The sequence below is a fragment of the Oreochromis niloticus genome, linkage group LG18 (assembly GCF_001858045.2).
Source record: "Oreochromis niloticus isolate F11D_XX linkage group LG18, O_niloticus_UMD_NMBU, whole genome shotgun sequence".
NCBI lineage: Eukaryota > Metazoa > Chordata > Actinopteri > Cichliformes > Cichlidae > Oreochromis > Oreochromis niloticus.
The window spans coordinates 15,116,554-15,135,263 of NC_031982.2; the positions used below are offsets into that span (position 1 = coordinate 15,116,554).

The following is an 18,710-nucleotide window of genomic DNA, read 5'->3' on the forward strand; positions in this document are numbered from 1 at the left end:
GACACCTGACAGAAGCACATTCAAACACACCTGTGCACACTTCACTGTGCTCCTTCCTTTAGCAACAAGCCCTCCCTTCATCTTATTTCTCTCTGCTCACTTTCAAGGCCCCAGTCCCTGTTCTCTGGGTTCTCACACATTCATGAGGTGAGAAGGGCAAATGAAAAGCAGAGGTAATTAGGACAGATCTGAGCCCGACTTCAAGACTTTATGGCACGTTGACCTTCTCCCTTGCTCCTCCCTCTTTTCCTTTTGTTATTTCCCACTTTTCCCCAGTGAGGCCGAGTTCTCCAAACTCTGAAAGCATCCTTCTTGCATCCTGTCCTCATGTGTCATGTTTACTCAGGAGGCTAGAAAGGCATTGCAATAGAAACATGCTTAGTACACACGCACTTCGAAAGACACAATGCATTTGCTCCAATATTAAGTCCATAAACACAGTTTCCCTCCACCCTGTAGACTAAATGAGACATGTAGGGACCAATTCCGGATATCCTCCCTAATTTGAGCATGAGCTCATAGTGCCGAGCAATGTCATCCTGTGTCCAAACGTCAGCCTCTAGAGCAATAACCCTGTCGGTCAAAACATCTGCAGAGACGTGAAGTGAGAGAACAAAAATGATGATGTGAGAGAGGACAGGATAAAATTAGTGAAAGACATTGCAGACAAATCCAGAGATTGCAATAAAGATAGAGGGACCTGAATCTGATGGATAAACGATGCTTGAAAACAGGATGTAGCAGTCAAGTGACTCACTCTTCCTATCATATGCAAAAGCAATAAATCAAATCAAATACATGTAATAAATGAACCCGTTGGCTCAACAAAGGCTGCGTTGTGTGGACCACCCAGGATGATTCTGACAGTTAAAATAAAGAAAGCATTAAGCAAACTTTTTAATTAAACTAAAATGCTTCAGGCTAGGTATTCTTGTTTGCCTGTCAGTGCTGAAAGAGAGGAAATGAGAGGCATGGGGTTGTGAGTGCAAAGAGCAACTAACATGGAAACTACTGTCTAAAAAGGCAATTAGAAGAGCTGTAAATTCCCAAAAGGCAGGGGGACAATTACTGTAGGCAGAACTAAGCCACCTAGGCAGACAAACAATCTCACAGTGACTCACTTATTATCGTGCATTACCATTATCTATTCTCCCCATTAGTTTGTCTTCTTATTCTGCATTCTGCCTTTAAAAGCCGAGGCCTTCAAGTATCTTCAAGTCTTCGATTGTGGTTTTTGATCACATTGGGTCTGAAATTCATGTACAGAAATACACACACACACACACACACACAGAAGCATAGCCTGCCAGGACAAGGCGTCTGGAGAATTCCTGGATGATGAAACAAGGATCAGCTAATTATGCCACCTCAGTGAGAAAAGCAATCGTTCTTTATATGGCGTGGTTTTCAGTCCCTGTCACTCTTTCTCAAATTAACTCCTTGTCCTCAAAGGGCACGTACTGCAAAGTTTCAAATGTAGTGCACTCACTTTGTATGATATTTAAGCCAAGAGAGTACATTTCTCTGAAAAAGTATTTGTCAAGTCTTGTGAGGACAACTTGAGCCTCGAGGTGGCCACAGTGTCTAGTGAAGGTGGTAAATATTGTACATGCTTACATGTCTTTGGTGCATATGTATATGCTCCCACACAGACACACAATATCCTGCACATGTAATGTACACATGTTCAAAATTTCTATATTACACAAACATTAATGGCCTTTAGCTGTGAGTCAGGCCCCCCTCTCATATCGGTGTCACTAGTGATCAAAAGTGTCAGCATTTTCCTGACATCTGCAATCCCAGCCTCGTGACTATATACCCAGATACCGACTCTCTTGCTCATCATTCCCACCTGTCGTTCACACTCTCACACACACGCAGACACCACACACACAGACAAACAAACACATGAAATTTATTTTCCTGTTCAACAGCTTGCAAACAAGAGTTCCCTGAACAAGAATCTACTAAAATCCTAGTAAGAATCCTTACAAGCAAGAAAACATTAGGCCACAGAAAAGTTTCCAAGCGAGATCACGCCAGATCTGATTGGCTATGGCAGGGTGACAGCCGAAAGCCCTTGATGGCAATTTTAAGCTGACCGAGCTTAGACCGGGCTCTGTGGTTGACACCTACCAACCATCAGTGCCCAATGACCATTCCTTATCAGCTATGACATGGATTAGGAGAGCCTGTTTGTGCTATGGTTGAGAGAGGGAGACCAGTGAGCTGACCTAGGTGTATCTGTGAGGATCCTGTGGGAGGTTTAATGTTAGGAAGAATGAATGATAAGGAAGAGAGAGGCTGATGCCTGAAAATGAATAACCTGGCTGTGGGTTTTAGGGCAGGACACTGGTATGATAAGGTGGAAGAACTATAGCTAAGGTTATTTGTATATTTTCAAGATTTTGAAGCTAGCAAGCGAACCTGTTTATTCACATTTTTACAGGAACACAAGCGCACATGTGGTCTGCATTTAGGGGGTCATACTCATGACATGGCAACTCCCACATAAGACAAAGCACAGTAGGAAATTTAAGGCTGTCAAAACAAACGATGTCCAACGAAAGCACATATACACGCAGACACACTCCTCACACACCCCCATGTAACTTCCAGTGTGCATATCCTTTTGGCTAACCTTACCAATCAGCATGAGAGCTTTGAGTTCAAATAATACGAACAACAGTGTACAAAAACACTCAGACACTGCACCCGTTGTGAGATTTGCTGCACACACCTGAATATAAGCTGAGAGCAAACAAAAAGAAGTAGGAGGAAAAGGTGATCCTCAAACAATTTCCTATCATTTAGAGTTTAAATAACAGCACCAATGTTATCAGACGAATTCATATTCTTGTTACTTTAGTATATAAGGCACCGGCTACTTCACATTCCACTACAGGCACCCAGACAGCTCAGAGACTGTCCTTAGAAGGCCTTGAAAATTAAAGCCTAGTGACATCATCATTTTCGGCACCATCCAGTTTCTATTGTTATTCCATTGTTATTTTCCATCTTGGCCTTTTCTGGATATGTTGAACACCTGATCTTCATTCACGAGGAAGGCTCAGACATGAGGTAAGGAGGGAAGAATAATAACAACCCTGAAAAGGACAAACACAGCTATTTCACTTAATTGGTTTATGAGCATGCTGTAAGAGGAGCTTATCTCTAGAAACGTTTAAACACCTATAAAAATGCTTTGTGTTAAAGCAGTGGAATTTCACATAGCTTTCATTTTAGTTCAAGAAACATTATGTGACATGAGTATACACTTTCCAGATGACATACATGAGTTAAACGTGAGCAGTAATTTCCATGGCATCGATGTGCAGGACTGTTCCCTTACCCGTTATTACTCCATTATTTCATATTAGACACCAAGACCAGCAGTGTTTCTTGCTTCCTTTGTATCAAAAATCTGGCCAATGCTGCATCAAAGCAGTTTGTGGCCATATAAAACTAATTGCATGGTACTAAAATTCCTGTAGCACTAAAGCATCCGAGGCATGTTTCCTACCGAGTGGCATTGTACTGGAGGAAAAACTTGGTCTGTTTTAGATTTGTTTTTTTTATTTAAATGACACTGCAATTAGTGGAGGAGGGAGGGCAAACTTGGCGCACTGGTGCTTGACTTAGTTGTGTGTAGCACAAAGACCTTTAACTTGCAAGATAGGCTTTTATCTACAGCAAAGATTTTTTATATCAAAGAGGCATCACAAACAAAAATTATATAAATAAATAAAGAACAAAAGCAAAAAGAACTATTACTTTCAAGGATTGTTTCAGCCTACCTCGAAACTACTATAATTTCTTTTTCCAAGGACTGCAGTCATTGTTTTACTGTCCCAGGAGCAGGATTGGACCGATCTGAAGCAGACCATCTTCCACAAAACACTAGAGGCTAAGAAAAAGACCTCCATACCCTCTTTTCCCGTCTACCCTCAGTGATCCTGCTTCATATTTCTGCTGCTGCCAAACCCACAGAAGAAGTGGGACCATGCCCATTTCCTCAGTTACACTTGCCTGCACGCCAGTTACCAAGGTCCTGGGAATCTGAGTGAAATCTTACAAATAAATATTCTTGCCTGGAAACAAGCAAATAAACCTAGATATTTGCTTATTTTATTGTTTAATCTGGATTCTAGTAAAGGAAATAAAGTTCAGTTACAGGTCAACAAAAGCTGGGTCAACTTTTATAGCTTGATTCTTTGCAGAAGCCAGCCCCTCTGGGCTATCAGTCCCATGCAGTGGCAGGTACAGTGTGCTGCAGGTATGTCATACATAGGTGAAGCATAACAACTTACCAACACGCTGAATAATTATACTATACATAAAACACAGTTTCAGGTCAATTCAATCCTAGCTTGACCCCCATTGTATATGAACTTACCCTGGAAGGCATCGACATGGAAAGCGATCACATGCTTAATCTCAAGGGTGTAGACCTGAACGCTATGGAGAGTGTCCCGTTTTACAGCAAACTGGTAGCTCTCCTCCATCTTCCGGGTGCAGCAGGATGGGCCTTGGTGCTTACAAAACAACAGATCTGCATCTAAGAAAGTAAAAAAACAGGTTTAGTTTAGTTGCTGTTCTCTTTTTCTGGTCAATCCAAATTTAGACAAGCTATAACGTTAACAGACAGAAGAGCCAGATGAGAGGAAGTGAAAGTCCTCATCCATGTTTCCTGCCATAATACTTTCCTCTTAAATATATTGTTGTCTCAATTTGATGTGACTGAGCACATCAGTCATATCAGGATGTACATGCAAACATGGTGCGATGCAAACACACAAAGGTTTACACACAAGCACACACACAAATACAAGCAACAACAGTGGGAAATCACGTCTATAAAAAAGCTCCTGCTAATCACAATACTCCAGTTCATCAGCTAATACAATAAAAAAGTACTCTACCAGTGTTACCTACTTCTGACCAGTGCTTTTTATACTTTATAAATACAATTACAATGTCACTGAAACTGTCCTTTCCCACATTTGCACAAATGCACATGCTCATTTTCCATTTTCATAATGTATAAGTCTGGTATGATAACTCATTTTACTGGGGGAAGGGCTGAACAGGAGTGGCTGGAGGCAGGTGTTGTAACCAGAGCCTAAAGCATGGCCTAAGGAGAGACCACAAGACCAGTGCCTCACTGTCCAAATCCCGCCATGAAACACAATAGGGTTTCATTCTGAATCCCTCTTTCCCTTCTCCTCCCTCCCTCCCTCCCTCCCTCACCCCCATTTGCCTGGCATATCCTTGTGAGGCCTGGGTGTCTCTTAATTACCCAGTGAGGCTCCATTTGTTCCCATCTCAGAGCCAGATGAGTGAAGTCATAACTGGCCGTCCTGCCCCTTACAGCTCATTATCTCTATCTCTGTAGCAGTCCACTCCTTCTATATTGGCCCTGGCTATTATTACATGGAGCCTAATATTGAGATTCTAATCACTTTAAGAGCCCAAATCAAATCAAAATGCTCCATATAAAGATCAAATTGGGTAAACAGACCCAAATTGATCGAACATTTATTTGTTTGCAGAGGGATAATTTAAACATACACATCCCATCTTCCAACAGTGATTGACTTAAAGCTGACATCCTCCACTGGACAAAAGTCATGAACTTTCTGAGGATGAAAAAGTTAAGAACAATCCAGTAACAGCAACTACTACAGTAAACAATCTTTAAGAAGCAGAGCAGGCATGTGCCAAAGAGTTAACTCGTTTCTTCATTTCATACACTTTGGATTAAATAGGTCAGTCACTGTATAGATTTTAAAATCTACACCCAGTTCGGACCTCTTTAGCGTGGACAAACAGTTGAGTTATAAAACAAATGACATGCAAAAAAAAGCTCAAACTGTTAGTTTTAGAAGTGCTTCACAAACGTTTGTAGCGTTTGATCCTGTTATAAAAACCTCCAATAACAATTTTAGTGCCATTTATTACTCTGTGTAAGTGAAATACTTTTACTATTACTTTAATAATACTATTTGACATTAAAAATACATCAAGTTTTTTTTTAAAGATTTCTGAAAGGACAAAGTATTGTTTTTGCTCTATTTTTAGGCTAAGATTTCCCTATATGTGGTGCATGTCCTCTCTCCTCTTCTGTCCCTGACCCTGCTCAATTCACTGGCTGGCTCCTTCCCTCTTTTGTGTTTGCGTGTTATCTGTGATATGAAAGTAATATCCAGGGACTCATAGTGGAATTCAGCCTGGCTTCTCCGTCCACTGCGTGTAACTGTGTGGAGTAAGTGATACTCAGGAAGACTTTGGCTCTTAAAGCCACCGCAGCAGACAGGACAGGCTGACTGTGTCCCAAATATACTGAGCCATTTTCTGCAATCAGCCCATGCCACTGCTTTTCCTCCCTGTTGTAGCAAACAACTCCTGAATTTGTTCTTTTTTATCTTTTAGAATATTTATTTGGTGCTTTCTACATGAAGGAGAAGTATGGAACCTGTGAACGCAGGCCCAAGACTCACTGAAGTCTACAATACAGGACATATTGTACTGTATGTATCAATTTTCATCTTCTTTGTGAAAATGTTTTAACCATAATGCATTTGTAATTGCAGTATAGCCAACATACAAATCTTTAAAACCCATCCTATTTCTGTCTTTCATTGCTGCATGACTGGTTCACATTAAGTCACTTGAATGTAACATGGGTCTTAAAAGGCTGCTCAGTGTTTTCGTGAATGAAAACTTCTGCAAAGTCAAAAAACAAAAGGGCACATTCGGAAAAAGCAACAGTTGATAGCAACGATAGTAAATTTCTCTCATTATACTTGGCAAACTACTCAGCTCTGTCAAAGTGCTCGAGGATGTTGACTCAACAGTAATTTTCCAGTCATGCCTCAAACCTTCAGGTGGAAGGATTCATATGTTGCACAGTGTCAACACTATTGCCTTTAAGGCATTCCCGCATAAAATCACATCTATACATAATTTTTTGTCATTTGGCTCTACGTCATCACAGTGCATTTTGAATCAGATAACCCAAATTTGATTGAATTCCAGGCTTTCAACTTTAAATGAAGGAGCTTAACAAACTCTAGCAAAAACTTTTTAGGATTTACAGCCATTTTATTTTATTGTTTATTTTATTGCTGGGAAATAAGTAAGTGTCCGGTTTTTGTTTCTCTTTTCCTCTATGATATAAAACAGCAATTGTCTCTGCGATCTCAGCCACGGCTCGCAGCTTTACACAAGTATTGTGGTGGTCACTCAGTACTGACTTGCCCACAAACAGAACTTTGATATACCCTAGAGTTCTAGACATTCATTATGTAATTGTTAATTTTTTGTAACCTTGTTATGAGTTTGCAATCTTTGTTCATCTTCATGATGCTGATTCTGTCTAATTAAGTGCTACTTTTTTAATTCCTTACCCAAACTTTTGCAAATCAGTGACTCCAATCCTTGATTACTTACCAGTGATCCCTTTTCAACTGTAATGCCCTTGTAAGTACAAATACATTTTTTATTAATGAAAATGAATACTTATGTACAGATGATTTTCTTTGTACCATCAAAAAGACATTGCAGGGGTGCTGGAAAAACTTCTTTCACAGCACATCATCTGCCTCCACCTCACCCTATCCCTATCATCTTCCTCTGTCAACCTCTGCATGTTTGACTTCCATGAACCCCCTACCTGGCGACTCTGTTTTTTTGCCTTATATACTGTATTTCCACATATGTTTGCACATGTTTCAATAAAGCACTCTGCCTCTTCCAGCTTAGCTTCCTGTCTTTTTGTTAGTGCCAGCCTCTCCAAACTATACACCACTCTAATACCTCCACTCCACCCAAAAAATAATTAATTCATTGATTAATTGCAAATTGAAAATCTACAAGAACTGATAAACTCTCATACCAACCTTTCCAGGCAATCAGAATGTTATATAAGAAACATGCGCAGAATACTATGGTGCAGAAATACAGCAAGATTTTCTTTGTACATGGTCTACAAGTTGAAGGTAGGTATTTTTTTTTATTTGATTCTACACGCAATCCAATTGGCCATTATACTGAGCTCTGTAATTAGTGCCTAATCTACATACTGCTCATTCTGCCTGGCTGAACTTTAACACACCCCTCTAGACGTCAACTTTGATTTCTAATCCCCTTAATTGTCCTCAGATGACAAATACCTCTGGGGTAATTTACCATTAATGACATGGCTCAGGGGTCTTGACTTGTTAGTCATGATCCCTTCAGCAACATCTCAGCGCCCTTCATTGAACAAGCCAAAACATCTGAGTGAAGAAACTCTACTGCTGTTTACCACTGTTCACATGCCACGCCTATGTAATACTAAAGTATCACATTTGAGTTTTCTACAGTATAATGCTTAGAAGAAGAAGATATGCTGCACTTTTCAAAAATACACGCACCAACTCTGGTACTAATTTATTCATAGGTAGCTCACATCGCCTCAATATGGTATGGAAATGTTGTTTGGATTTGGTATGCACTAATGAGCAGGTGATTTGTGGTTTCCTGATACTGCTGTTTTTTTCTAATATTTTTCTGAGAACAAGAATAACTTTGTTAGAAAGTGAGTAATTAATGCAGTTACCCTTCTCCTGCCTCAGGAAGTTAGTTCCCTTTGAAATCCCAAGATCCACTGAACTTTCAGGATATTTGCTCTATACAGATTTGTGATGCTTTGGATAGGCCATGTTGAACCAAAACACATTTCAAAAGGGTCTCTGCCACACACCTGAATTTTTGGACTACCTTGAAACTCAAATGGAATGTTTAACTTTCCCATATCCCAATCTGGAACAGCCTACAGTGATTGGCACAGAGTCTAAAACCACACTAAAGGGCACAGACAGAGCAGAAAGAGAGATGTTAGGCTGGCAGGCAAACAGATGCAACCTGATGAAGCAGCATAATATCAGATGGACATGCTTGTTTTTTTTCTGTTGATCAATATCAAGTAGTTGATACATATTAAATACTGATATTCAAGCTTGTTGGAATTGCAAAAACTTTCTTGTTGCCTTATATACTATATTTCCACGCATATCCGCAGATGTTTCAATAAATCACTCTACTTATTTTCCATTTTCCTAGGAAAATATAAAGAAATGTGAGGTGGCTTGAGACTTTACACACTACTGTACATGGTTATGTTTGAGAGGTAGATAAAATGAGATCATAAAATCACATTTTCTCCCACCACATAAGTGAGCCAGGAGGGTAACGCAGACCACAATCATCTGAAACACAAGACTGGCTCAGACTGAAATCCAATAAGAGATTCTATGTGAAAACCTACTCAGACAGGGTAATCTCACCTTCAGTCTGGACAGCACTGGCTGGAGTATCTAAGTAAAGAGATCAAAGACCATGCAAGATTTTTATTTTATTTTTATGATTTTACATCCTCAGTTTTAAGAAACTGGAGATTCTGGGTTTTTTATGTTGTTATTTGTTTGATTTTCATTCCACTTTGGGGGAAAAAAATGGTTGAGAAACTGCCAGACAGAAAATGGACTAGTGCTCAATAAAGTCTGTATGGAGTAGGTGTGCTCCATGTGTGCACAGCTTCAGTAAGAGAAACCAAGTTAAAAAAGGAATCAACATAGCCAGAGCCAATCAAAGACTGTGGCGCACTTTGAGAGCTTGCCAAAGCCTTTAACACTGTAAACGGTTAAGGATGTGGCGACATGTGATAACACACTGTGTTCCCGTTCGCCTTTCTATTAACACGACCTCAACCCTTTTGCATTAAAGACACAAGACACTTTCTCTTTCTCTCTAAAACAGTTGTTAATGACTCGGTGAATTAGCGTGGCGATACGAAAATAGGAGGGAAACGTGAGTGTGGTTCGCATACAATCCTGATCAAATAGCTTGCTTAAAAGGTTTTAACTGAACTGTAAAATACTTTGATCATATCTAAAGAAATTATCCAGGAACCCAATTCATCAAGTTATGTGTCTGCGAGCAGCACTTCTTGCTGTCTACTTTCCAAATGATCTATCTCCAAAAGGGTTATATCAGCATGCCGTAGTAATCACAGTATGGAGTGTTTGGCTCTCCACCACTGCACCTAAGTGGCCATAAATCAGAGGATAAGCAACTTCATGTCACTGATTATCAAAGTTCCCTTGATGATGAATCTAGCATTGAGACAGTCACCCTTTACACTATAAATTGTAGCCAGGGGAATAAATATTGTCTAAAAAGCAAATTGTTTGGTAATGAAATGTCATATTAGTGTTAATATAAATTTGGAAACATCAAAGCTCTTTTAAAGTCTCCTTAATTAATTCAGCCAGTTCTTACATCTTATATTACTCACTTGGGTTTTACTCAGCATTATTGCTTCATCAATGCAGTTTTAATTTCATAATTAAAGAATATGAGTCCTTCTTACACCACAACTTAATTCACTTGTGCTGTCCTTGAAAACAAGAAATACAGACTAAACAAATCTGCAGAAAATATCTCTGCTGTAAAGTGCATCTATCTGAAACAGGATCATTCAATTGGATGGACCTCTGGCTGCCACACTCCTGCCACTTTGTGAGTAATCAGTTCACCACACATGAAATGCAGCACTGTATCCTAAAACAAATATCAGACTGTGAAAAGCACTGAAGTCTTGCCACTTCAAATTTCAAGCGTTGCTTTTGTTGGCGTTTCATCTGAGAACTGAAGCAGAGTAGCATAATTGTGTACACATACACACATATACACCAGATCTTACACTCTGACAACCCCATCCATTGGTGAGCGCTTTGAAGACAAGACTGCATCTAACCCAAAACACCCACTCAAAGAAAAAAAAGAAAAGAAAAACAAGCTGCAAGCCCAAAATGCAACAGTGAAACTAAAGCAATGTTTTATTAACTTATAGTCCAGACTAAGGAGTTACAACCGCCTCATTCTGCAAAAATAAAACTCTTACAGTTAAGAAGAAAGACCATTTCATACCATCGCATCGTGCTGTATAACATCTTTTATTCTCAGGTGGCAGAATGAGATATTTATGTAGCTTCTTTGAAAAGCTGAGCGTGCAAAATGTTGTGACAGAGGTCTTGTCTCAGACTGCTGACGTGCTTGGAAGGCCCTTTCGTTGTCATTAAGCGCTAACTACTGCTTGCAAAGGAATATTCCCTGTTGCTAATAGTGACACCCTACTAAACAAACATATCGAGTGGTTTGGATGCACCTCTTGGTATGTTTACCACTCAGCTATCAGTTGCACTTCTCCCAGTTACAGCATGCAGACTCTAACTGGTTGATACTTAAGCTGCCACCAACCTGCATGTGACTACTGCACTGAGCATTCTGGCCTGCAGCAATATACGGACATTGAATGCCAAATATTGGTCACCTCCGGTCAAATAACATAACTGATTTTTGCAATGACAAGATAAAAATGCCTCATGCAGCAGTCATACATCAAATGTTTAAGTAATAATAACAATACCAATAACATAACACATACAACAAAAGAGTAGAATAGAGTGAAAAGGACATACTGATGACTGTTAAACGTAGGAGACTGCTTTGTTGAATTAAAATATATGCATTTAGCCGCCACTTTTGCAACTCTGTGTATTTAAGCATGGTCAAGACAAACTGAGCATCCGGATGAGAAAGAAAGGTGATTTAAGTGACTTGAACGTGGCATGGCTGTTGGTGCCAGATGGGCTGGACTGAGTATTTCAGAAACTGCTGATCTACTGGGATTTTCCCACACAACCATCTCTGGGGTTTACAGAGAAAGGTCTGAAAAAGAGAAAGGATCCAGTGTGTGGCAGCTATCTGGATTAGAATGGCCCTACTGCTTCAAAATGATAGGAAGGCAATGGCAACTCAAATAACCACTGTTTACAACAAAGATAAAGAGAAGAGCATATCTGAAAGCATAGCACAGAAGCAGAAGATCACACCAGGTGCCACTCCTGCCAGCTAAGTAAAGGAAACTGAGGCTATAATTCACCCACGCCCACCAAAATTAGACAACAGAAGTCTGTCAGAATTGGTAAAATCAAATCTGCCTTATATTAGGCTGGTGTTGGTGTAATGATGTGCGTCCAATAGTAAAATGCAACATGTCACAAAGCTAAGATCACCTCAACCTGGTTTCTGGAATGTGCCAGTGAGTTCACCGCACTCAAATGGCCTCCACAGTTACCAGATCTCAGCCCTTCGAGCACCTTTGAGATGTGGCACAATAGGAGATTCTCATCATGGATGGGACAACTGTGTGATGTTATCAAATCAGCATTAAAACAATTTAAAAAATCCCTGAGGAATGTTTCAGCAACTTGCTGAATCTGTGTTATGAATAATTAAGGCATTTTTGAAGGCAAAGTGTAACTAATATAGTGGCCAGTGACTGCATATAGTCACTGGCCACTAATTAGCTCCATCTTAAAACTGACACCATCCTTCTTTAATAGTGACAAAGTATCACAGTGTTACTACCAAAAAAGCAAAATTACCAAAGCAGGACTAATGTCTAAACTGGTTTATAAATGTCTCCAAGAAAAGATATTGAACCGATGTTTACCCTCATAAAATAACTCTTTTTGTTTTTCTGTTTTTTGGGGGGTTTTTTGGTGCGCAGGAGGAAAGCACAGACCCCCAAACCTTTAAGGCTTTTAAAACAGTTTCCAAGCACTGCTGTAGCTATGTAGAGAAATTATTCATATAAAATGCTCTAAGTTTGTGTGTGTCAATCTTTAATAACTGCAAAGAAACCTCGAGATTTCAAATCAATCACTATTTTCACTGTCCTCATCATATGATACTATTTGCGTCACACTCGATCTGTTGTAGCTCACAAACCCTGTCTCAGCTGGATGGCATGTGAACCTGCAAATTCTATAATATTAGACGAATTAATATCAGACAGGACTCACACATATATGAATAGCTTAAATGTGTACATAATAGCTGAGAGATATGATTTATAAAGAAAACACAAACTCAAGACTGCAAGATGACGGACATATTTGACTTCAAAGAACAGACAAACATGTTCAGACAGACTTCACTCACTTTAAGATCATGTCAGATTTGTCAGTATGTTACACTGTTTAGAACAGAAATCATCCTAGGAAACTGGACACGCAATCCATTGCATTATTATATACACATGCTCTGGTCGAAACAATTTAAAAATTCTCCATCTAATATGACCAATATGTTAAAAACAAGACAGATGCAATATCTTCTTTCACCTCAGTGAACTTTTAACTCTTATAAGGCCATTCACAGTGATCTACATTCACATAGTACAAGAGCAATGTAATCGATATCAGGAGCCCATTCATTAAAGGACTTTTATTTATTTATTTTTAATTAAAGTCAAATCCTGGGCTGATTTAACATGACATCATCTACACCTTTTAAGTATGGTGTTTGCTTTATTGTTATGACTTCACTCGTTTTAAGACTAAAATGCTTCTGGAAAGCTATCAGACGCTTCAGCCAAAGTGCTCCTCGCCATGGGTGCCAAACCCACTCGCTCACCTGTGACAGGTGTCTCCGGTACCCGGTTGATCATCCCGACCAGCTGGAAAGCGGTCCTCACTTCATGACAGCTGTACGTGTCCACGTCGATCACTTTCACCGCAAACGTGACCAGCGACAAAATCCAAAAGCATCCGACAGAGTTTACGCGTGGGCATATTCCTCGGGACATTGCCGCATCTCACACCAGGTATCCTCGTGGATAGCGTACTGTAACCTGACTGTAAACTGTGTGACAAGGTTGGGAAGAAGAAAAAAAAAAGACGGTACGTGTGTCTAATGAAGCGACGGTTAGTTTAAACATCTGACAAACTTCTCCGTCTGGTTTTCACATTATTGGTGAGTGTGACCGCCTCACAGTAGAGATCTTCTCCTGGACAGAGGAAGAGTGGTGTGGGCTAAACCCTGTGTGTCCCGCGCTTAACACTTTGCATTGGTCTACTGCCTGCATGCCTATTTCCAAAGCCTTGCGCACTTTCCCCTCCCTTGCATTTTACTTCAGCTAAGTGCCCTTACTGAAACTCACTTCAACACTGCTACAGCAGATCGAAGCGTCTCTCTCCCTTATGACATTCTAAATCCTTAATAGTAAAATATTTAAGATGCCACTTGCTATCAGTGATCTAGCACTATCAGGACTTAGGGTAATATTTAGGCTAAATGGACCTCTCACCAGTCTAATCTGATCTCTTTAGGACACGCAGAAGATTAAATGAGTATTGAATGTGGGCTTAAAGATGACCAGACATTCTGTTCAATTTGAAAGTATCACAACTGGCTCCCAGTAGATTCTACCTGCATTAAGGAGCGCTGGGATAGAGCTTTACTTGTTTAATTTACATTGGCGCCATCTTCTGGCGAAAATGTTTAGTAGATGTGGTGGTGGCATCATGTGTTCGAAAAACTGCTACAAAAGATGTCGATTATTAATAAATAGCAAATTAAAATTAGATGGAATGAAAACAATGCAATATGAAGTGTTGGCTTGTTAGAGCTACTTTTTTATTGTATATACTTTAACATGCAACTGTGTGGGGACACAGTGTATTGGTTTACACATCTGCCTCAAAGACAAAAGCTCCCTGATATAAACCTGGGAGACACACATCGGATTAGGGTTGTGTAAAAATGTGCAAAAAAATCATACAACTGCTCTGGTGAGCAATTGTGAAGAAGGGTAAGGCTGAAAGGAGTTCATTTTAATCTGAAAACTTTTCTGTAATAATTACATCTGCTAATATTTTTGTGGCACAAATGATTGAAAAGCAAATCTTCTTAGGGAGTTGGATCCATTGTTTTCTTGTACAAATAGGGAATGTACTTACTTTTTCTGATGACTGTATATAGTCACAGTGTAAATGTCACCCAATGAAACCATCTTCAAAGCTTGATGTAAGAAAGCCAAATGGCTTGCAGCGCAGCGGGTGATGACTATGACACCTCAGAAACAGTTCAATGGGAGCACCTGTAAAGAATTTGGTCACTATGGTTTCTGAGCATCAATAACAGCTCGCTCACAAAAACAAATTCCCAGTGGTATATTAAAAAAATGCTTTAACAAGTGCACATCAACAGAATGTCAGCTCTTTAAATGATGGCATGTTTTAGGTCAATACCTAAAATTATATTTGTGAGTTTATACTTTAATTTTTTTGTAAGATCTGACCACGCCATGTCAGCATAGATAATGTTTTATATAAACAGATAATTCCCTTGATTTTTTCCTCAGTTTTTTTATGTTTTTGGGCTTTTTTTTTTACGCCTGCTGCTTTATTAGTTACACTTTTTCATCCGTGCATTGATGAATATATCTAATCAGCCAATCACATGGCCGCAATCAGTGTATTTATATATATACACATGATCAAAACAACCCATAGCATTTAAAAAAAAGTTTAAATAGCCTCACAAATATTAATGAATGTTAATAATTCACTGTACTCAAATGGACTCCGCACCCACCACCAGATCTCAAAGCTATAGAGCACCTATAGGATGTGGTGGAATGGAAGATTCACATCATGGATGCACAGGGGACAAATGTGCAGCAACTGTGTAAAACTATCATGTCAATTTGGATCAAAATCTCTGAAGAATATTTCCAGCACCTTGCTGAATCTACGCCATGAATAATTAAGCCAGCTCTGAAACCAAAAGGGGTCCAACCTGGTTCCAGCAAGGTGTAGCTAATAGACTGATCAGTAATTGTATTTATTTATCATTTTATTGTTATCTGAATGTTGGCCTGAATAAAGGTATGATTGTGAGTTCCACAATAAGATTGCACTTCAGTCCAATTCACTTGTTCTGAACTAAACAACTGTGTAGGGGAGTTATATGAACCCTAGTAATGAAAAGATTCAGACTATATAGCATACTGTCCCGGTACCATACCCTTCCTGTCTAGTTTATAGATACTAATGGCACTGGCTCATTGCTATGTAAAGTAGAGCAAAAGGCTGCTTGGCGATTAATGTTAGGGAAATACTGGAGAATTATTGATTCGAGGTCATGTTCTGCCCCCAGTAGCGTTGTAAAGTCTAGTAACACAAATACACGTTAATAGAATGCCCTACCTTCCTACATAAATACATTTTTTTAACTGGAAGTACATGCTGTACCTTCTATGTTAATTACTGTTTTCCTACAAATAGAAATATCGTATTGAAACTTACACACATTTCATGATTTCTTTAATTAATTATTTTTTTGTGATCCCTAATTTTGCATTCTTATTTTTGTTGTCTTTTATCACCTTTATTATACCAGAGAACAGCTGTAGCTGCATGTCATGGCCATACTCTCCAGCTCAAAGGTATTTTAGCTACTCTTCAGGTCTCAATATGGATTATGTACATGCTCAGTAAACATACTAACAATACTAGCAACAATAATAGCAGTAATAATATTAACATCAGATCCATGTCTACAAGTAAATAATTTGTCACTAAGAAATTGCTTGAAGTGAAATGCAGTTGCTGGTATGAAAAACATCACATTTTATAAACAAGTTTAGCAGTTTTGGGTCTGTCTTTGTTCTCAGATGTATGAGTATTGCTCAAAGTTATCTGGAGTAATTTAAGACAACTACTGGATATAACATTAAAATTCTGCATTCTGAAATTCTTTAGTGGAGGTAATGGGATATTCATATTTTTTAATTATGCAAAAATATGTTCACAAGAAGATGAATTATGAAGTTTCTCACCTGGTAGTTATATACTCCTGCGCCCCTTATGTATAATTTACTAAGCTTGTGAAAGTTTAACACAGGCAAGAAAAAATCCCCAATAATCAGCTGAGTGTCAGAATTAATGCTACTAAACTGCTCAAACACCTGTTCAAGCTAGCTAACAAACACGACTAGCTCTGTTTTTGTAAGGATGCTAGCAAGTAGCGCAGTCTTATAATAAAACAAGCGAGGTAGAAGATTTGGGGGCGGGAACTGTGGGAAAATCTGCCATTATTTACAGAAATTGACAGCTATGACTGCTATGATTATAAGCAAACTAGGGCTTGGACCATACACTACACTACACAGGTGTTGCTAAGCTAACGTAATGAAGGCTGAAGAAGAAGAAAGGTGAGAGATGAATATTTCCCCACCTATGCACTCACACACATTTGGCCACTGATGTTTACACACAGATAGACAAAGATACAGGGAGTGCAGAATTATTAGGCAAATGAGTATTTTGTCCACATCATCCTCTTCATGCATGTTGTCTTACTCCAAGCTGTATAGGCTCGAAAGCCTACTACCAATTAAGCATATTAGGTGATGTGCATCTCTGTAATGAGAAGGGGTGTGGTCTAATGACATCAACACCCTATATCAGGTGTGCATAATTATTAGGCAACTTCCTTTCCTTTGGCAAAATGGGTCAAAAGAAGGACTTGACAGGCTCAGAAAAGTCAAAAATAGTGAGATATCTTGCAGAGGGATGCAGCAGTCTTAAAATTGCAAAGCTTCTGAAGCGTGATCATCGAACAATCAAGCGTTTCATTCAAAATAGTCAACAGGGTCGCAAGAAGCGTGTGGAAAAACCAAGGCGCAAAATAACTGCCCATGAACTGAGAAAAGTCAAGCGTGCAGCTGCCAAGATGCCACTTGCCACCAGTTTGGCCATATTTCAGAGCTGCAACATCACTGGAGTGCCCAAAAGCACAAGGTGTGCAATACTCAGAGACATGGCCAAGGTAAGAAAGGCTGAAAGATGACCACCACTGAACAAGACACACAAGCTGAAACGTCAAGACTGGGCCAAGAAATACCTCAAGACTGATTTTTCTAAGGTTTTATGGACTGATGAAATGAGAGTGAGTCTTGATGGGCCAGATGGATGGGCCCGTGGCTGGATTGGTAAAGGGCAGAGAGCTCCAGTCCGACTCAGACGCCAGCAAGGTGGAGTACTGGTTTGGGCTGGTATCATCAAAGATGAGCTTGTGGGGCCTTCTCGGGTTGAGGATGGAGTCAAGCTCAACTCCCAGTCCTACTGCCAGTTTCTGGAAGACACCTTCTTCAAGCAGTGGTACAGGAAGAAGTCTGCATCCTTCAAGAAAAACATGATTTTCATGCAGGACAATGCTCCATCACACGCGTCCAAGTACTCCACAGCGTGGCTGGCAAGAAAGGGTATAAAAGAAGAAAAACTAATGACATGGCCTCCTTGTTCACCTGATCTGAACCCCATTGAGAACCTGTGGTCCATCATCAAATGTGAGATTTACAAGGAGGGAAAACAGTACACCTCTCTGAACAGTGTCTGGGAGGCTGTGGTTGCTGCTGCACGCAATGTTGATGGTGAACAGATCAAAACACTGACAGAATCCATGGATGGCAGGCTTTTGACTGTCCTTGCAAAGAAAGGTGGCTATATTGGTCGCTGATTTGTTTTTGTTTTGTTTTTGAATGTCAGAAATGTATATTTGTGAATGTGGAGATGTTATATTGGTTTCACTGGTAAAAATAAATAATTGAAATGGGTATATATTTGTTTTTTGTTAAGTTGCCTAATAATTATGCACAGTAATAGTCACCTGCACACACAGATATCCCCCTAAAATAGCTAAAACTAAAAACTCCTTCCAAAAACATTCAGCTTTGATATTAATGAGTTTTTTGGGTTCATTGAGAACATGGTTGTTGTTCAATAATAAAATTATTCCTCAAAAATACA

The 18,710-nt window shown here is 39.5% G+C and overlaps 1 protein-coding gene across 3 annotated transcripts in view; it reads right to left on the minus strand.

Annotated features, from left to right (window-relative positions):
• gpc5c (glypican 5c) overlaps positions 1–16,848 on the minus strand; it is a 100,825-nt gene extending 83,977 nt beyond the window's left edge. The window contains exons 1-4 of one of the 3 annotated variants that reach the window (XM_005476263.4): positions 16,739–16,848; positions 14,856–14,995; positions 13,531–13,758; positions 4,400–4,561 (exon numbers count right to left, since the gene is read on the minus strand). In XM_005476263.4, the coding sequence (XP_005476320.1) occupies positions 4,400–4,561; positions 13,531–13,702 (334 nt within the window). In that variant the 5' untranslated portion in view covers positions 13,703–13,758; positions 14,856–14,995; positions 16,739–16,848. Of the gene's footprint in view, positions 1–4,399; positions 4,562–13,530; positions 14,184–14,855; positions 14,996–16,738 lie in introns of those variants that run through there. The other 2 variants (XM_005476264.4, XM_025900021.1) reach the window with 2 other exon arrangements.
• Positions 16,849–18,710: the final 1,862 nt, after the last annotated feature.